Source organism: Leptodactylus fuscus, chromosome 2, assembly GCF_031893055.1.
Source record: "Leptodactylus fuscus isolate aLepFus1 chromosome 2, aLepFus1.hap2, whole genome shotgun sequence".
Classification (NCBI taxonomy): Eukaryota; Metazoa; Chordata; class Amphibia; order Anura; family Leptodactylidae; genus Leptodactylus; species Leptodactylus fuscus.
Genome location: NC_134266.1, coordinates 8,682,643 through 8,702,025, shown reverse-complemented (window position 1 = coordinate 8,702,025; position 19,383 = coordinate 8,682,643). Strand labels below are relative to the sequence as shown.

The window sequence follows — 19,383 nt, the reverse complement described above, 5'->3', positions numbered from 1 at the left end:
CGTAAAGTTGTGTTTCTACCAAACAGTTCTAGTTTGGTTTCATCAGACCATAGGACATTCTCCCAATACTCTTCTGGATCATCCAAATGCTCTCTAGCAAACTTCAGACGGGCCCGGACATGTACTGGCTTAAGCAGTGGGACACGTCTGGCACTGCAGGATCTGAGTCCCTGGCGGCGTAGTGTGTTACTGATGGTAGGCTTTGTTACATTGGTCCCAGCTCTCTGCAGTTCATTCACTAGGTCCCCCCGCGTGGTTCTGGGATTTTTGCTCACCGTTCTTGTGATCATTTTGACCCCACGGGGTGAGATTTTGCGTGGAGCCCCAGAGCGAGGGAGATTATCAGTGGTCTTGTATGTCTTCCATTTTCTAATTATTGCTCCCACAGTTGATTTCTTCAATCCAAGCTGGTTGCCTATTGCAGATTCAGTCTTCCGAGCCTGGTGCAGGGCTACAATTTTGTTTCTGGTGTCCTTTGACAGCTTTTTGGTCTTCACCATAGTGGAGTTTGGAGTCTGACTGTTTGAGGGTGTGCACAGGTGTCTTTTTATAGTGATAACAAGTTTAAACAGGTGCCATTACTACAGGTAATGAGTGGAGGAAAGAGGAGACTCTTAAAGAAGAAGTTACAGGTCTGTGAGAGACAGAAATCTTGATTTTGTAGATGACCAAATACTTATTTTCCACCATAATTTGCAAATAAATTCTTACAAAATCAGACAATGTGATTTTCTGGATTTGTTTTCTCATTTTGTCTCTCATAGTTGAGGTCTACCTATGATGTAAATTACAGACGCCTCTCATCTTTTTAAGTGGTGGAACTTGCACTACTGGTGACTGACTAAATACTTTTTTGCCCCACTGTACTTCAGTCACGTTACTTTTCCGTGTATATAGGTTCACTTTCTATCTAATGCTCCAGTTACAGCCAGAGCTGCATTACACATGTGAGACCAGCCGCAGGCAGCGCTCCACAGTGTGTGCTTGGCTTATTCCCCAGAGTCTGTATTTATACCCATCCGACACCTAATTCTGAGCCCGACCATAGTCAAAGTGCAGCCTCAGGCCTAGCCAACATCTGACTGTGACACCAGTCCCCTCACCATTGTCAGAGCCACAACCCTGTCCGATTCTGATTTCCCCCAACATCGAACCAGCTGCTATCTCATACACTATACTCTAGTAACACCCAGAGCTGCATTCACAATTCATGGAGACTTTATTGAGGGGCCCAGTAAATCATTACTACCCCGGGGCCCCAGCTGCCAGGTTCTGTGCTGTCTGTGACTAGAACTTGTTATCCCATAGTGTACTGTAGTACCAGTAATAGTGACCTCCACCATCCCCCTGTAGTGACCCTCACCCTGTGTAGTAGCCCCCACCATCCCCCTGCAGTGACCCTCACCCTGTGTAGTGTCCCCCACGATCCCCCTGTAGTGACCCTCACCTTCTGTAGTGTCCCCCACCATTCCCCTGTAGTGACCCTCACCCTCTGTAGTATCCCCCACCATCCCCCTGCAGTGACCCTCACCCTGTGTAGTAGCCCCCACCATTCCCCTGTAGTCCCCATACAATCTCCCTTTAGTGATCCTCAGCCCTTGTAGTGACCCTCAGCCCCTGTAGTGACCCTCAGCCTATGTAGTGTCCCCCACCATCCCCCTGCAGTGACCCTCACCCTCTGTAGTGACCCTCCCCTTCTGTAGTGTCCCCCACCATCCCCATGTAGTCCGCGTACAATCCCCCTGTAGTGACCCTCAGCCTCTGTAGTGTCCCCCACCATTCCCCTGTAGTCCCCATACAATCCCCCTGTAGTGACCCTCACCCCCTGTAGTGTCCCCCACCATTCCCCTGTAGTCCCCGTACAATCCCCCTGTAGTGACCCTCACCCCCTGTAGTGTTCCCCACCTTCCTCCTTTGGTGACGTTCCGTCCTCCTCATCTGATGGTAAATGGGCCGGTTCTCCGCTCATGTCTTGTACTGGTCACCTCCTTCTGCAGGACTCTACCCCTCCATGTCCTCTGGGCTGTATCCGGATGGCCGGCACGTACTGGATTAGATAACTGAGAAGTTTCATCCAATCTACAAGCCGCGGCCTCTAAATCCCATTAATCTACCCCAGTCACAGGGCCGTGTGCTGCCCGCACCCCATAATAATGGCCCAGTATTTTACATGGAGATGTCAATCGCTATAAACAGGGATATTTCCCTTCACTGACAGCAAGCAGTGATCCTAAAAGAGAGAATTATCTTTATACGGAAGTGAGTGCCATAGACGGAGGTCACATAGATCATCCTGCTTGGCAGACAGTGACCCCGCAGTGACCACTAATGGACTGGAAATGTCCTGCTGAGGAATGACCACTACACGGCACACGCAGAATGGACACGCCACATGGGATGGAGCACATTTCACTTGCTGTGCCCAAACTATGCCCAGTACAGATCAAATGTGGGTTCCTAATCTTTGCTTCAAAGGAGGCCCCCAGGAGATCCATATAAAAGACCTTCTGTGGTGGTTTATAAATGTGAAAAAAATCAAGCGTGTTCTCTGAGTACAGGAAGTGTTGTCATGTGGACACGTCTCGTCACATTTTATAAACACGGATGGAGTTTGTATGCAGATCTTCTCTGAGGTCTCCTGCCATAGTCTAGTTATCTGCATGGTGGTGGGAATTGTACAAGGTGATGAAATAATTCAGGAAGGACGAGAGAGCGGCGGAGTTAGAAGAGGGGGCACAGGCGGAAGCAATGGGTAGTCAGGGAGATTGGACTGGAGGCTCGGCCTAATACACAGAGGACATGTCAGACATAGAAGTTATAGCACAAATATTGTAGGTTGGTGGATGTGGGACAGGAGGGTAGATGTAGGACTGTAAATGTAGGGCTGTAGTTGTTGGGCAGTAATCGAAGACACTTGAGATAGTACTGTAATGGTAGTTGTAGGGCGGTTGTAGTTTGGTAGTTGTAGGGCGGCTGTAGTTTGGTGGTAGTTGTAGGGCGCCTGTAGTTTGATGGTAGTTGTAGGGCGGTTGTAGTTTGGTAGTTGTAGGGCAGTTGTAGTTGTGTGGTAGTTGTAGGGTGGTTGTAGTTTGATGGTAGTTGTAGGATGGTTGTAGTTTGGTAATAGTAGGATGGTTGTAGTTTGTTAGTTTCAGGGCAGTTATAGTTTGGTGGTAGTTGTAGGGCGGTTGTAGTTTGGTAGTTGTAGGGCGGTTGTAGTTTGATGGTAGTTGTAGGATGGTTGTAGTTTGTTAGTTGTAGGGTGGTTGTAGTTTGGTAATTGTAGGATGGTTGTATTTTGTTAGTTGTAGGGTGGTTGTAGCTTGGTAGTTGTAGGGCGGTTGTAGTTTGATAATTGTAGGATGGTTGTAGTTTGTTAGTTGTAGGGCGGCTGTAGTTTGAGGGTAGTTGTAGGGCAGTTGTAGTTTGGTAGTTGTAGGGCGGTTGTAGTTTGGTGGTAGTTGTAGGGCGGTTGTAGTTCGGTAGTTGTAGGGCGGTTGTAGTTTGATGGTAGTTGTAGGATGGTTGTAGTTTGTTAGTTGTAGGGCGTTTGTAGTTGTGTGGCAGTTGTAGGGCGGTTGTAGTTTGGTAGTTGTAGGGCGGTTGTAGTTGTGTGGTAGTTGTAGGGCGGTTGTAGTTTGGTAGTTGTAGGACGGTTGTAGTTTGGTAGTTGTAGGACGGTTGTATTTTGTTAGTTGTAGGGTGGTTGTAGCTTGGTAGTTGTAGGGCGGTTGTAGTTTGATAATTGTAGGATGGTTGTAGTTTGTTAGTTGTAGGGCGGCTGTAGTTTGAGGGTAGTTGTAGGGCAGTTGTAGTTTGGTAGTTGTAGGGCGGTTGTAGTTTGGTGGTAGTTGTAGGGCGGTTGTAGTTCGGTAGTTGTAGGGCGGTTGTAGTTTGATGGTAGTTGTAGGATGGTTGTAGTTTGTTAGTTGTAGGGCGTTTGTAGTTGTGTGGCAGTTGTAGGGCGGTTGTAGTTTGGTAGTTGTAGGGCGGTTGTAGTTGTGTGGTAGTTGTAGGGCGGTTGTAGTTTGGTAGTTGTAGGACGGTTGTAGTTTGGTAGTTGTAGGACGGTTGTATTTTGTTAGTTGTAGGGTGGTTGTAGCTTGGTAGTTGTAGGGCGGTTGTAGTTTGATAATTGTAGGATGGTTGTAGTTTGTTAGTTGTAGGGCGGCTGTAGTTTGAGGGTAGTTGTAGGGCAGTTGTAGTTTGGTAGTTGTAGGGCGGTTGTAGTTTGGTGGTAGTTGTAGGGCGGTTGTAGTTCGGTAGTTGTAGGGCGGTTGTAGTTTGATGGTAGTTGTAGGATGGTTGTAGTTTGTTAGTTGTAGGGCGTTTGTAGTTGTGTGGCAGTTGTAGTTTGGTAGTTGTAGGGCGGTTGTAGTTGTGTGGTAGTTGTAGGGCGGTTGTAGTTTGGTAGTTGTAGGACGGTTGTAGTTTGGTAGTTGTAGGGCGGTTGTAGTTTGGTAGTTGTAGGATGGTTGTATTTTGTTAGTTGTAGGGCAGTTGTAGTTTGGTAATTGTAGAATGGTTGTAGTTTGTTAGTTGTAGGGAGGCTGTAGTTTGATGGTAGTTGTAGTTTGATGATAGCTGTAGTTAAGATGTTGTCTGTGTTTGTGAGGGATTTCACAGGAGGTGCCGGCTGTACTTCTGGGGTATGTTGCTCGGTTGTAATGGATTGTAAGGTTATTCAGTAGTGAGAGGTTGGTGGACATGTCTTGTAGGAACGTTTTGCCGTCTATGTAGTGATTACATTTGGAGTACTTGTTGATGAGCTGATGGGAGTTGAGTCTTTGGTGTAAAGTGGGAGATGGGGATATACTTGGTGCTTTGTTTTTGCCTGTGTCATATATTCGTTGCTTCAATTGTCGCTGTCCTCTTGCACCACACGGCTCCTGTAGCAGTAGGTTACATATCCAGACGGGCAATGCTCCAGCAGTTACACGGAGTCAGTACATACTCCAATGACGAATACCACTATTCATCCAACTCGTGGGCAGAGAAAGGTAAGACCCGTGTGTAGCACTGTGCGTCCTGTGCGCTGTCCTAGTCATGTCTGTCCACTGTGTAGTAGCGTAGTACATGTATTGTATGTACCAGGCCAAGGATGTGCTATATGGTATAATGCTGCCATATCACTGTGGGATTGATCTACACAGTTCTCTATAAGTGTTAGGTCCAAACCTGTACATTCGAGTAGGATCATGGTGAATAATCTCAACTTCTCGATCCTCATTCCCAAATACATTTTTGGAAAAATAGGGGATTATCCAGTGGGGGTCCTCCCTACAAATAGCTAGTGGCCCCCGATGTCTTCTTCCCCTTTAGGGTGCTTTGTATGGACGATGACTAACAGCGCCCTATATCTCAGCTCCCTGTGTTAGGTTAGTATGCAGAGTGATCCGATGTCACAGGCGGATACTGCTTGTAGGGCATGTGATAGGGTTCTCGATGTCTCCAGGTTTTTCCACTAATGCTCCAGTTCTCTCTCTACCTATAGAAAGTCGGGAGAGCTCGTTCAGCCGCTCGCGCAGTTCTAGTGTGTCCAGCATCGATAAGGAGTCTAAAGAGGCCATCACTGCTTTGTACTTCATGGAGACCTTTGCCCGGAAGAATGACCTAGCTCCTTCACCGTGTCTTTGGGTGGGCACCAGTCTGGGCATGGTGCTGATCATATCCCTGAATGTACCTACCACTGAAGAACAGAGGCAGAGCGAGCCAGTGCAGGTGTCACCCAGTGGTGAGTGAGTCAACTGGAGCGCCCCACTATGAGTGCCATATTAGGCCCATATGTTACCTCTGATCTTTGTCTGCAGGCACCGTACTGACTATGAAAGGCGCAGTGCTGACCTTCTCCTGCCTGGATTGCATGGGCTCCCTAATTCACCCCTCGTATGAAGTCTGGAGGGACCTGAACAGTGGAGAGGAGAACGAGAAGACGAGGAAAAGGAAACTGGTGACCTTCTCTCCGTCCTCCTCGCAGGACATGGGAGATCACCAGTACGCTGTCGTCTGCTCAGAGAAGCAAGCCAAAGTGTTCTCGCTGCCGTCCCAGACCTGTCTGTATGTGCACAACATCACCGAGACCTCCTTCCTGCTGCGGGCGGATGTGGTCACCATGTGCAACACCGTCCTGCTGGCGTGCTTCTGTGCCAACGGTCACATCATGACCATAAGGTAAGAGATGGTGGAGCCGATGCGGGCACAGTCCTCCAGTCAGACCGCTCTTCTCCTGCTCTATGGATCCTATCCTTAATGCACTGGTTTGTCGTTGCAGTCTCCCCAGCCTGCGGCCACTGCTCGATATCAACTACCTGCCACTTACAGACATGAGAATAGCGCGGACGTTCTGCTTCACCCACCATGGCCAGGCGCTGTACTTATGTTCTCCGAGTGAGATCCAGAGGATCACGTACAGTCAGGAGATGTGTGAGAACCTGCAGGTGAGTACGGCCTGATCTATACAGGATATCTGGGAGCTACGGCTACTAGCAGTGCCCAAATTATATCAAGTTAGATTTGTAGGGGTCTCTCATAGCTCAGGGTCTCATCTCTCTTCTGCCTCTTTCGTCCAGGATATGCTCGGAGACCTCTTCTCGCTGGTGGAGACTCCTGAGGCCCAGAACAGAGGATTCCTGAAAGGACTGTTCGGGGGGAGTGGACAGACTCTGGACCGAGAGGAGTTGTGTAGGTATCGTCAGGGGACAGGGCCCCCATCATAGCGCCAGCCAAACATAATAACTGGAGCAGCCAAGGGACCACGGACTATACAGAGTCTCCCAGACAAGGGGGCCCAGTGTCATCCTGGTGCAAGCTCAGGGGCCAACTATGGTCTATGTCCCATTTTTAGATGTAAAAAAAATCTCATTATTACTCGGGATTCCTGGGCTCACGGCTCCCTCCTGAGCGTTTTGCATGGTGGTGATGAGTTGTTGCAGGTATTTAATGTAGTAAAGAACTACATGTCCCACAATGCTGTTCAGCAGGCTACATTGTGACTTAAGTCTGTGACCACTGAGTGCAGCTCTCGCTGTGACTGGAGTCATGAGACTTCTCCTCCGTCCTCCATGTACTAATAGAATCCTCTTTTTTCGGTTTCAGTTGGCCAAGCAACAGCAGGAATAGGATCCAAGTACCTTGCAGAACACATCCCGGGGCAGAGGAGCGTGGAAGGGGTTAAAGGAGCCGCCACCGGAGTGGCCGCAGATCTGAGCAGAGCCCGCCAAGCTCTGGATGAGAGAGGACAAAGACTGGGCGAGCTGGAAGATAAGACGGAACGCATGATGACAAGTGCTGAAGCTTTCTCTAAACATGCACACGAGGTAAGGACTGAGCTCAGGCAGGGCCCTCGGGGGCATCCAGCACCTCCTGCTGTCTCATCACAGGTCACTATGCTTTACACTACTGCATTGCTCCTTCACCTAGATTAATTACATAAGAGAGAGGTTACTGCCCTGTCCCGCCCCATGCTTTACACTGCAGCTCTGCTTGTCTGATTGGCTGCTGTGTATAAGCACAAGCTCAGCCGGAGGTCAGTGCGTGGAGTGATGACGTCCATGATCAACATATAAGGTTGTGAGTGGTATTGCAGCTCAGCCCTACAAACCGCACTACCAGGTACAACCCATTGGCAAGTGGGGCGCTGTTTGCTGTGCAGCAATCCAGCTCTGCTACATCCCTGACCCAGGTGATACCTACAGGATACTCTTGTCTGACCCAGACTCTGTTCTGTCTCTTTACAGCTGATGCTGAAATACAGGGATAAGAAGTGGTACCAGTTCTAGAGCCGGCGCCGTCAGCCGATCCGGGACAGTCAATCGATGGTTAAACTCCAGCATTCTCCAGCAACACAGCGTGCAGCACTCTGGTGGTGGGGGGACCACTGAACGGACACATGGGACTGCACCCATACCTTAGTGACACCCCTCCCTCTCCTGCCGCCTTGCGGACATGGGGGAGCTCTCTACAAAGACTTCTCTTCCTAGATTCTCCAGAGGGCATGACTAATATTTTTTTTTTTAAAGTGTTTTCTGAAAACAAAAAAAACAAACAAAAAAACACAAAAACATCTGTGTCCTGTAAAATCTCGGCTGTAATTCCCCGCACTCCTGGTGACGACTCTGCGCAGAACACGTACAATCCGAAATTGCATGACAAGAGACGCATGCCGTGGATCCTAAAGGGGTTTTATCATAGAGCAGCAGGAAGGAGAAGGACGTTACCCGGGGCGTAGAGGGCGGAGTCTTTTCACGTGCGCGCCTCGTTCTCGCTGTTTATTTTAGAGCTTTGTCTTCGCTGCACTTAGAATTGCCATGTTCCCCCGGCTGAGGACGACACGAGTGCGGATCAGCGGCAGCAGTGCACAGAGCTGTACAGATGTATAAAGAGAGAAATTATCTTATGTGTCGCTGGGCTGCACTATCCTCTACCCAAACACTTCCTATGTAAATGATTGGGGGCCCCTGGGGGCCAATGTTTTCTGTGAGTGGCTGCGGTGGACAGGCGGAAGGTGTCGCGCGCCCCCAGTTCTTTCAGTAGAGTAGTTCTACAACTGGAAAGCAAAATGTTATGTGTTTGAATTAAAGTGTAATTTGACATCCCGATCCTGGCGGCCTGCCGTGTGCCTCATTTCACTCGTTGTAGACACTTACACAGAGGTCATGGATGTAGCAGTAACATGCGTGTAATCTCTGCAGCTCTTCCTCCCAGGTATGTCATGTCCACCCAGATAAGCAAACCCCACATACATCTCATGTCTACACTCATATCTGTGTACTCTGGAATACAATGGTGAAGCAGGAAGACTTCAGTTTCCTGCTCCACCATTCAGGCCTCTGCTAGTGATGTCTGCAACTCCGTGCAGACCTGACACATCTGAGGAGAGCAGCAAAGAGTGCCATGTGAACAGGGCTTGGTAAGTATCACAGTTTTTTTTTTCTATTATAAAAATTAATGCATTATAATGTGGGTGGAGGCTACAGAGAGCATAATAATGTGTGAGGCCATTGGAGAGCATTATACAGTGTGTGGGAGTCACTGGGAAGCATTATACTGTGTGTGGAGGTCACTGGGGAGCGTTATACTGTGGGTGGGAGTCACTGGGGAGCATTATACTGTGCGTGGGGGTCACTGGGGAGCATTATACTGTGCGTGGGAGTCACTGGGGAGCATTATAATGTGCGTGGGAGGCACTGGGGAGCGTTATACTGTGTGTGGGAGTCACTGGGGAGCATTATAATGTGTGTGGGAGTCACTGGGGAGCGTTATACTGTGTGTGGGAGTCACTGGGGAGCATTATAATGTGCGTGGGAGGCACTGGGGAGCATTATACTGTGCGTGGGAGTCACTGGGGAACATTATACTGTGCGTGGGAGTCACTGGGGAACATTATACTGTGCATGGGAGGCACTGGGGAGCGTTATACTGTGTGCGTGGAGGCTACAGAGAGCATAATAATGTGTGAGGCCATTGGAGAGCATTATAAAGCGTGTGGAATCTACTGGGGAGCATTATACTGTGTGTGAGTCACTGGGGAGCATTATACTGTGCGTGGGAGTCACTGGGGAGCATTATACTGTGCGTGGGAGTCACTGGGGAGCATTATACTGTGCGTGGGGGTCACTGGGGAGCATTATACTGTGCGTGGGAGTCACTGGGGAGCATTATACTGTGCGTGGGAGTCACTGGGAAGCATTATAATGTGCGTAGGAGGCACTGGGGAGCATTAAACTGTGTGTGGGAGTCACTGGGGAGCGTTATACTGTGTGTAGGAGTCACTGGGGAGCATTATAATGTGCGTGGGAGGCACTGGGGAGCATTAAACTGTGTGTGGGAGTCACTGGGGAGCATTATAATGTGCGTGGGAGGCACTGGGGAGCATTATACTGTGCGTGGGAGTCACTGGGGAGCGTTATACTGTGCGTGGGAGTCACTGGGGAACGTTATACTGTGCATGGGAGGCACTGGGGAGCGTTATACTGTGCGTGGGAGTCACTGGGGAGCGTTATACTGTGTGTGGGAGTCACTGGGGAGCATTATAATGTGCGTGGGAGTCACTGGGGAGCATTATACTGTGCGTGGGAGTCACTGGAGAGCATTATACTGTGCGTGGGAGTCACTGGGGAGCATTATACTGTGCGTGGGAGTCACTGGGGAGCATTATACTGTGCGTGGGGGTCACTGGGGAGCATTATAATGTGCGTGGGAGGCACTGGGGAGCATTATACTGTGCGTGGGAGGCACTGGGGAGCATTATACTGTGCGTGGGAGGCACTGGGGAGCATTATACTGTGCGTGGGAGTCACTGGGAAGCATTATAATGTGCGTGGGAGGCACTGGGGAGCATTAAACTGTGTGTGGGAGTCACTGGGGAGCATTATAATGTGCGTGGGAGTCACTGGGAAGCATTATAATGTGCGTGGGAGGCACTGGGGAGCATTAAACTGTGTGTGGGAGTCACTGGGGAGCATTATAATGTGCGTGGGAGGCACTGGGGAGCATTAAACTGTGTGTGGGAGTCACTGGGGAGCATTATAATGTGCGTGGGAGTCACTGGGGAGCATTATACTGTGCGTGGGAGTCACTGGGGAGCATTATACTGTGCGTGGGAGTCACTGGGGAACATTATACTGTGCATGGGAGGCACTGGGGAGCGTTATACTGTGCGTGGGAGTCACTGGGGAGCGTTATACTGTGCGTGGGAGTCACTGGGGAGCATTATACTGTGCGTGGGAGTCACTGGGGAACATTATACTGTGCATGGGAGGCACTGGGGAGCGTTATACTGTGCGTGGGAGTCACTGGGGAGCATTATAATGTGCGTGGGAGTCACTGGGGAGCATTATACTGTGCGTGGGAGTCACTGGGGAGCATTATACTGTGTGTGGGAGGCACTGGAGAGCATTATACTGTGCGTGGGAGTCAGTGGGGAGCATTATACTACATGTGGGGGTCACTGGGGAGCATTATACTACATGTGGGGGTCACTGGGGAGCGTTATACTGTGTGTGGGAGGCACTGGGGAGCGTTATACTACGTGTCGGGTTCACTGGGGAGAATATATATAATTTACCATGTGAGGGTGAATTCACATGGTGCAGTTTTGGGAGGAGGTTTTCTGATTTTACATTTCACGTGTAAATTCAAACATTGCATAAAAAACTGCAGCATTTTGTGTTTTTGGTATAAGTTGGTAACACTGCGGTATGTGAACACTGCCCGACCCCGTGTTCTCAGAAATGGCGTCCATGGGGCTGGCAGCGCCTCGTCCTGACACCACCAGGATGGCGGCTTCATCAGGAGCGGTCACATACGGTGGCGGGGCGGTGTGAGATCTGCTGCGCTCTCTGCTGTCAGCCATGAGGCTCATTATGTCGTATTGTAACCCTCATCAGGAGCCCCTGCCAGGAGCGCACAAGACGCAGCCCCGTAATGATAGTGACAGCAAGACGCGTCCGGGGCCGAGGCGCTGCCGGTGCTCATGACATTACTCACAGCACATCTAATAGAGGATGATGGGGAGGAAGACGCAGAGCATCGCACCGCTGGCATCGGGCAGACTATTTATAGGCAGATTATTAATATCACCGTCCTGGCGCTGTCATTACTGGATGTGACAGGAGGAGCCGCAGGAGGAAAGATAATGAGGGGCTGAGAGCAAGTACAAACATCTCTCCTGAAACCCTCTGCGCTGCTGGGGACCCTGCTCCTCCACTATGTAACTCTCACCCTGTGCCCTCCTCTATAAGATCAGCACACTGCTCTCCTGAAATACTCTGTGCTGCTGGGGACCCTGCTCCTTTCACTATGTAACTCTCACCCTGTGACCTCCCTATAAGATCAGCACACTGCTCTCCTGAAATACTCTGTGCTGCTGGTGTGAATCGGACAGGCTGATGATGTCATCACCACACTATTAGAATATTAATTATTATTATTATTTCATACAGGGAATTCCAGGGGAATAAAAAAAAGAAGGAAGATCGGGAATAGCTCCGCCTCCTATTCCATCTCTGGCTCCTCCCACATGTGCAAAAATCACAAAAAAGTTCATATTATAAATCTTAAAAACTCTTCAAGTATTTTCCTTCCAGGACTCGGCTCGGGGTCTTTGGGGGTCTCGTCTATAGGTCACAGTCCTGCAGGTCCCCCCAGCTGGGGCCAAACTTCACTTTGACCTTCAGAGTAACAGACAGTGACACGGCGCTCTCCATCTCCCGCTTTATAATCTGCGCCACCTGCAGGAGGAACAAAGAATTGCACATTGATCCTCCGAGGACGGGTGGACATATGGAGCGGGATGTAGTGCAGCAGTACCTGAATGACGTCGTCCTCCGCCACCTCGTACAGGAGCTCGTCGTGCAGCTGCAGAATGAAGAAGGCCCCGCGCTTCGGAGGGGAAGGGTTTGCCTTTCTTACACAATGTCCTAGAAGTCAGGAATGGGTTAAAGAAAAAACACACACCAGAAATCCCTGACACCCCCTCCCCCGACTCCTTTTTCCCATTGCACAATAAAGGTTGTCAGCTAGTGGGGTGTATATATCTGCCCCCAGCCTACTGCTGTGTGACAGTCTTCACTGCTGCTCTGGCATTCTAATCATGAACCAGAAGGCTCAGGATGACTAAACACTGTGAACCCAGAATATGATCTGTGTCCTGGGGTATTTAGGGGGGAAGGGGGGAGAGATATTTGGGGTCTCTGGATTGGTGACAGTGATGAATATAGTGGCTGGTGCTGACAGCAAACACACAGCGTGCAATGACCCCGCCCCTAAACATGTGACCCCCTCTGACCCGCCCCCAAGGTCACCACTCAAGGTCATTCCCATTGTCTCCAGGGTTTAACCCATTAAATCCAGCAGCAAAAACGACAACAGTGCAGAGTGGAGCAGACGCAACCAGCACTACATCAGTGTGTAATAGGACTGTGCCACCTCGCCTCTGCTACATCTATGGGAGAGTCATCAGCCCAGTGCACAGGTGGAGCAGACGCAACCAGCACTACATCAGTGTGTAATATGACTGCACCGCCTCAGCTCTGCTACATCTATAGCATAGTCATCAGCCCAGTGTGCAGACGTAGTTAGTGCTGGTTGCATCTGCTCCATCAGTGTGTAATCTGACTGCTGCCGCCTCGCCTCTGCTACATCTACAGGAGCCCAGTGCGCAGGTGGAGCAGACGCAACCAGCACTACATCAGTGTTTAATATGACTGCGCCGCCTCTGCTCTGCTACATCTACTGGAGTCCAGTGCACAGGCGGAGCAGACGCAACCAGCACTACATCAGTGTTTAATATGACTGCGCCGCCTCGCCTCTGCTACATCTATAGTTGCCCAGTGCACAGGTGGAGCAGACGCAACCAGCACTACATCAGTGTGTTATATGACTGCGCCGCCTCGCCTCTGCTACATCTATAGTTGCCCAGTGCACAGGTGGAGCAGACGCAACCAGCACTACATCAGTGTGTTATATGACTGCACCGCACTGTGCTGCCTCTGCTCTGCTACATCTATAGTTTCCCAGTGTGCAGATGGAGCAGACGCAACCAGCACTACATCAGTGTGTAATATCACTCACCTGTACGCTGGGGCAGCAGTCGGTGTCTGTGGGACTTGGGCGCGGAGGGGAAGGCGTCCTCCAGCCGTCTCTGGATGTTCACAGTCGCAGTTTTGACGATGTCGGCGGCCGATCCCTGCACGGTTGTGTTCACGGCCTGGCGTTCTGCCTGACAACAGGAATAGCGACATGTTACACCCGGCACCTGACACTACAGTGCCGCAGAGTCAAACACTTCTTGCTTCTCCTTACGAGATACGCAGCAAAACCCGCAAATCAGCGGCTGCGGCAATGGAAGAGCGGAGAGCGGCACGAGGCTCCGAACAGGCGGCGATATTAATGCCTCGTCACTGTTCACACCTCTGCTTGCTGTCAGGGATTGGATAGACACAGCTACAATGTCCGCCTGCAGTCTAGGGCAGGACATATCTTTGTTGCTGGGTTTTCCCTGATACATTGTAACGCCCCAGCTGTCCGCGCACTCCATACACTTACATGAGCCTTCGCGTGGTGATTCGTGTCCTTGATGGCCGGCAGGTAGCGGCGCCGCCCCAGGAGCGTCTGTACAAAGCCGTTGGCGGCGCAATTCTTTACCGTCTCCTTCAAAAAGCGCTGAATACCTGGAAATACGAAACGCGACCTCATATAAGAGCGATCAGCCGAACCTACAGCCCCAAACACCCAGCAGGCTCCGCCTTCATGTACAGCTCATGATCACTGGTATCAGATAGGTGGGGTCTGACAACTGACACCCCCACGATGCCGCATTCAGGTCATCACTGCAGTGCCGTACATTATATAGTGGCTGTTCTTGGTATTGCAGGTCAGTCTCATTCCCTTGCATAGGACTGAGCAGCCGCTGTACCATGTGACCAATGAACGTGATGTCACTTCCTGAGGACAGTTCGTGGTGTCGCCCCAACCTCTGTGGCCTCTATAACCAGGGCTGATCCCCACAATCTCATGTCACTGCCCTAAGGATAGAGATAAGTGTCACATCTGCACCGCTGATCTCCGCCTCACCTGTGTAGCGCGCCTTGAAGGACTGGATGTAGCAGGCGGCGTCCTCCTCCTCCACCCCCATCTGCTCCCCCAGGGACTTCGCCCCCATCCCGTAAATGATTCCATAACAAATCTAAAGGACGAAAAGAGAAAAATAAGCAACGACAGAACGGGGTGAAAATAAAACCAAACCTGCGCAATTCTGACACAGCGCCCTCCGGTGGCAGCGCTACGGTCTGGTCTGGGACGTTACGTTGGGCTTCACTTCTCTTCGCTGTCTATCGTTTACATCAAGACGCTGAAGACCCTCCTCCATCTTGTTCACACAGCAGAGGGTTTGTTAGAGACTTCAGAGGATTATGTGCACTGATACACTGTAACAAACCTTCACCCGCACTGAAGTGATATCCACTTGACCTCTGACCTGCATGCTCCGCCCCCTCGCCCACCTGCTTGGCTTGCTGCCTCATACTGTCCGTCACTGCGTCTGGCTCCATCATCTTCCACTCGGCTGCGATGCTCCTGAAGACGTCTGAGCCGCTGTTTAATACTTGGATGAGACGCCGATCCCGGGACAAGTGAGCGAGAATCCGCAGCTCCAGCTGAGAGTAGTCCGCCGCCAGGATCAACCCCCCTGCGAGTGTGAGGTGTGGTCAGTAAGAGCGACCCCCGACCCTTCACCCATCCCCCCCCCCCCCGGTCAGCTGATGAGATTTACCTGAGAATGGGATGAAGGCGTGACGCATACTGACGAAGAACGAGGTCCCCCGATCCTGCGGGATCTGATCGAGCGGCACCAACGCTCGCGGGAGAGGCTTCTGACCCCTAAAACAGCAACGTCCAGTTAGATCCCAAAATCCCGGACCCCAGGACACAGCTGCACTGGGAAAGGATTATCACCCTCATCATCCAGCTGCAGAGGATGATAGGACTCCGAGAAGTGAAGGGTCACCCCAAATAGGTCATGTGACCTCGTAATCCAGCCAAGCCTGGGAGCGCTGACACAGCTGATGGGCTTGTTACAATGTGTCGGTACAGACAGATACACTGTAACAAGTCTTCAGCTGTGTGAGCAGGGCCAGGTATCAGTGTGGATGATGAGTTGTCACTCACCGCTGCTTGGCGCTCGCTGCCTCTGACGGGGGGCGCTCTACCACCAGGCGCGGCATTTCAATCTCAAAGTCTTTGGGGACATTCTGGATATTCGGCTCTGTGAAGCTCACCCTGCCTGGGGCGAGGAGATGGAGAGAGGTCACATCCGGGGGGTCAGCACTATGACTCCCCCAGAACTACTAGCACCCCCATTACATGATACCTGTGGCGGTGTGGGTCTGGGACACGGGGTAGATGCGCTCCATGCCCAGGCGCGGGCTGTAGTCCTTCTCCCTCTGCAGCGGGTACACCACCTTGGTCATGGCGTTGGTGATTCGTTTCCACTCCAGGATCAGCCCCGGCAGCGGGTGCAACGACTTCAACTTCTCCAGAACATCCTGCGGACAGTCAGATACAAGATGGCCGCCAGAATGAGACATTATGGGGTACAGGGTGACCCAGACACCGAGGATGAGGAGGGTGACGATACCTTTGTGGTGCTGAACTGCTTGCTGAGTCGGACTCGGTTCCCATTCAGCGCCGGCCTCCTGGTGTAGCCCAGGGTCTTCTTGTTTCCAGGAGCCTTCAGGTCGCCATTAGGGGGCAGCTTAAGCTCAATGAACAGAACCTGAGGGGCGAGAAAACCGGAACATCACCCAATCTTACAACAAGGCTTATACTCCAGACACCTCCAGAGCTGCAATCACAATTCTGATGACCACAGCAGTGCAAGGAGAGAACTAGAGGAGAGGGGAAGTGTCTGCAGCAGGAGGGTTAGAAGCAGAATTGTAAATGCAGCTCTGGCTGTGACTGGAGGACAATATATGATGTGTATCAGGATCAGGATGGGTTGCAGTTCATCGGTCACTTTACCTGGGCGACATCGTCCGGGCTGGTGAGGGAGAAGCGGTGTCCGGCCAGCTGGTACGCCTGGGCCTCGATCTCGCTCAGCTTGGCCTCCATGACGTGTTTCTGCGTTTCGCACTCTTCTGTACTGAAACCGATGCCGTTCAGCTCCAGCAGGGCCAGGCAGTAATGTGTGGGCATCTCCACCGCGCTGAAGACCCCTGTGGACAGAGCGGATATGATGGCGGTCGGCCCTCGCCCTCAGTGGTCGCAGCGCTCGCTACCTCGCACATTTACCTTGCAGATTCTCGGTCTCCAGTAATCGCTGCAGTGAGGCCATGACACTGAAGACCAGGACGGACTCTATGGCTGCCCGAAAGCGTCCAGACTGGTCACTACTGGTGCTGAGGCCCAGGCTCTGCACCCCCTGACCGCTACTAATCCCGTCCAGCAGGGGGAGCTCTTGCGGGAGGAAGTTGGCCACCATGTTGTGCAGCGTCCGCTCCTTGGAGCTTGGATCCAGTAACCAGCAAGCGACCTGTAAGACGAAACCGTGCCGTCATTACATAGTGACCTGATCAAACAGACAGCGCCCCCATCAGACAGCGCCCCCATCAGACAGCGCCCCCATCAGAGCCAAGGCGTGTCATCAATGGTTAACATAACCTTGTGTTACACTCCAATCACATCCAGAGCTGCATTCTCACTATACAGTGAGGTGGAGGTAATCCTCTGTCTGTTTCCTGGATCAACCAGCAGGATTTTGATGCAGCTCTGGGTGTGACTAGAGTAGAAGTTATTCAAAAAGTTGTGCTGTGAATCCATTGTGGATATTGAGAGATTATTAACACTTAGCTGTAACTGCCCCTCCCCCCAGAGGACACTGATCTCCCTATCATGGCGGCCGATGATTAACCCTCTCACCCCCAGTAGACTGATATCCGGTATTCGCACCACCTGCCGCGGCTTCCAGTTAATCGTCCTGCCGGTTAATTACAGGCAGATCAGCGGCTCTAATGATAATCCAATCAGATAAGTGGCTCAGGCCTAATCCTGAAAGGAAGCCGTAGAGATGGCGCCGCTCGTCCTCAGGAATCCCGGGGGCAGGGCGAGGTCACAGCGCCGAGGAATCAGCAGGGCTATAAAGTAGGGGGATGTAAAAGTATCGACACCCCTGAATAGTGATGGGTGCAAGAAAAGGAGGAAAAGGAGCAACGAAATATACGGAAACCGTAAGAGAGCAAAGATGGCGAGGATGCCACAAACACGGGAAGATCTGCAGAGAAATCGGAATCTAATAATCCAGAAGGTCTGATAATCCGGCGCTGCGGTTACAGGAGACGTCACAGAAGCCGGCGCTGGATCGGGGACTAGACAGAATTTATACGAGGTATTGTCGTATACGGGAAGGCCGGGGCAGCAGGGGGCGCTGTTGTAGTGGGGACTGTGACACCTAATAGAGGTCAGATAAATGGCAGCCAATCATGTCACAGCGTCCATAGTAAGAGGACAAGGCAGTCACATGACAGAGGCCGAGAATATACCCAGAAATGAGCGGGACCAGGACACGGGGAAGTTCCTGCATAGTCCCCCTATGGGACATGGCGCAGTCCCCTCCACCTCCGTCCCTGGCGCAGTCCCCTCCGCCTCCGTCCCTGGCGCCGTCCCCTCCGCCTCCGTCCCTGGCGCAGTCCCCTCCGCCTCCGTCCCTGGCGCCGTCCCCTCCGCCTCCGTCCCTGGCGCCGTCCCCTCCGCCTCCGTCCCTGGCGCCGTCCCCTCCGCCTCCGTCCCTGGCGCACTCCCCTCCGCCTCCGTCCCTGGCGCAGTCCCCTCCGCCTCCGTCCCTGGCGCCGTCCCCTCCGCCTCCGTCCCTGGCGCCGTCCCCTCCGCCTCCGTCCCTGGCGCAGTCCCCTCCGCCTCCGTCCCTGGCGCAGTCCCCTCCGCCTCCGTCCCTGGCGCAGTCCCCTCCGCCTCCGTCCCTGGCGCAGTCCCCTCCGCCTCCGTCCCTGGCGCCGTCCCCTCCGCCTCCGTCCCTGGCGCCGTCCCCTCCGCCTCCGTCCCTGGCGCAGTCCCCTCCGCCTCCGTCCCTGGCGCAGTCCCCTCCGCCTCCGTCCCTGGCGCAGTCCCCTCCGCCTCCGTCCCTGGCGCAGTCCCCTCCGCCTCCGTCCCTGGCGCAGTCCCCTCCGCCTCCGTCCCTGGCGCAGTCCCCTCCGCCTCCGTCCCTGGCGCAGTCCCCTCCGCCTCCGTCCCTGGCGCAGTCCCCTCCGCCTCCGTCCCTGGCGCAGTCCCCTCCGCCTCCGTCCCTGGCGCAGTCCCCTCCGCCTCCGTCCCTGGCGCAGTCCCCTCCGCCTCCGTCCCTGGCGCAGTCCCTGAGGCCGTTCTAGGATGCAGACCCAGAGGCCAATTACATCATGGACAATTCACATCTGTTACCTTCGGGTCCTGGAAGTGCCCAGTGATGGAGGCTCCACAGCCCAGGACCAGAGCCTTGTACTGCTCAATGAAGTTATACATGATGATCTCCAGGGGGGGCATCTGCTGGAGCGTGGACTGCAGATACCACAGACGCTCCTTGACGGACAGGTTCTGGTCCAGCGGTGGAGGGGCCAGGCTGGAGCTTATGTCTGCAATGAGAAGACCAAGAGGTTTATTGTGAGAAAACTGTCATCATCAGTGCAATAAACAATATGGCTGCCTGCACCACGGCCACGAGAAGTGATGGGCGATACCTGACTGGTCCTGCTCTCGCTGTAGGGACAGGTAATAGGCATCCTTCCCTCCCCAGCACACAGCCAGGCCCACCAGCAGCACGTCGTCCCAGCCGGGAATGGAGAGGCCGTCATTGTCCTTGGCTTGTCCTTGTGGTGACCGCACTAAAGAGAGAAAGGTGAT

At 52.5% G+C, this 19,383-nt stretch overlaps 2 protein-coding genes and 2 long non-coding RNA genes across 12 annotated transcripts in view; 3 read left to right on the top strand and 1 right to left on the bottom strand.

Annotated features, from left to right (window-relative positions):
• Positions 1–8,591, top strand: part of STXBP5L (syntaxin binding protein 5L) — a 160,761-nt gene extending 152,170 nt beyond the window's left edge. For 5 of the 9 annotated variants that reach the window (XM_075263342.1, XM_075263338.1, XM_075263340.1 and 2 more), the window contains 7 exons: positions 4,896–5,000; positions 5,495–5,734; positions 5,811–6,171; positions 6,272–6,437; positions 6,570–6,681; positions 7,096–7,316; positions 7,737–8,591. In XM_075263342.1, the coding sequence (XP_075119443.1) occupies positions 4,896–5,000; positions 5,495–5,734; positions 5,811–6,171; positions 6,272–6,437; positions 6,570–6,681; positions 7,096–7,316; positions 7,737–7,778 (1,247 nt within the window). In that variant the 3' untranslated portion in view covers positions 7,779–8,591. The remainder of the gene's footprint in view (positions 1–4,895; positions 5,001–5,494; positions 5,735–5,810; positions 6,172–6,271; positions 6,438–6,569; positions 6,682–7,095; positions 7,317–7,736) is intronic. The other 4 variants (XM_075263343.1, XM_075263347.1, XM_075263346.1 and 1 more) reach the window with 1 other exon arrangement.
• On the top strand, positions 3,173–3,656 carry LOC142194299 (uncharacterized). Its single transcript, XR_012715020.1, has 3 exons — positions 3,173–3,250; positions 3,479–3,534; positions 3,638–3,656. It is a non-coding gene; the product is annotated as an uncharacterized LOC142194299 (long non-coding RNA).
• LOC142194298 (uncharacterized) lies at positions 3,872–4,642 on the top strand. Its single transcript, XR_012715019.1, has 5 exons — positions 3,872–3,924; positions 4,028–4,080; positions 4,259–4,314; positions 4,407–4,435; positions 4,550–4,642. It is a non-coding gene; the product is annotated as an uncharacterized LOC142194298 (long non-coding RNA).
• Positions 8,592–12,086: 3,495 nt separating the features above from the next.
• Positions 12,087–19,383, bottom strand: part of POLQ (DNA polymerase theta) — a 29,097-nt gene continuing 21,800 nt past the window's right edge. Inside the window, exons 17-30 of the mRNA XM_075263335.1 lie at positions 19,221–19,364; positions 18,925–19,115; positions 16,789–17,029; positions 16,519–16,712; positions 16,136–16,273; positions 15,869–16,043; positions 15,667–15,781; positions 15,272–15,378; positions 15,003–15,187; positions 14,575–14,686; positions 14,047–14,171; positions 13,573–13,720; positions 12,310–12,419; positions 12,087–12,230 (exon numbers count right to left, since the gene is read on the bottom strand). Coding sequence (XP_075119436.1) covers positions 12,117–12,230; positions 12,310–12,419; positions 13,573–13,720; positions 14,047–14,171; positions 14,575–14,686; positions 15,003–15,187; positions 15,272–15,378; positions 15,667–15,781; positions 15,869–16,043; positions 16,136–16,273; positions 16,519–16,712; positions 16,789–17,029; positions 18,925–19,115; positions 19,221–19,364 — 2,099 coding nt within the window. The 3' untranslated portion in view covers positions 12,087–12,116. The remainder of the gene's footprint in view (positions 12,231–12,309; positions 12,420–13,572; positions 13,721–14,046; positions 14,172–14,574; positions 14,687–15,002; positions 15,188–15,271; positions 15,379–15,666; positions 15,782–15,868; positions 16,044–16,135; positions 16,274–16,518; positions 16,713–16,788; positions 17,030–18,924; positions 19,116–19,220; positions 19,365–19,383) is intronic.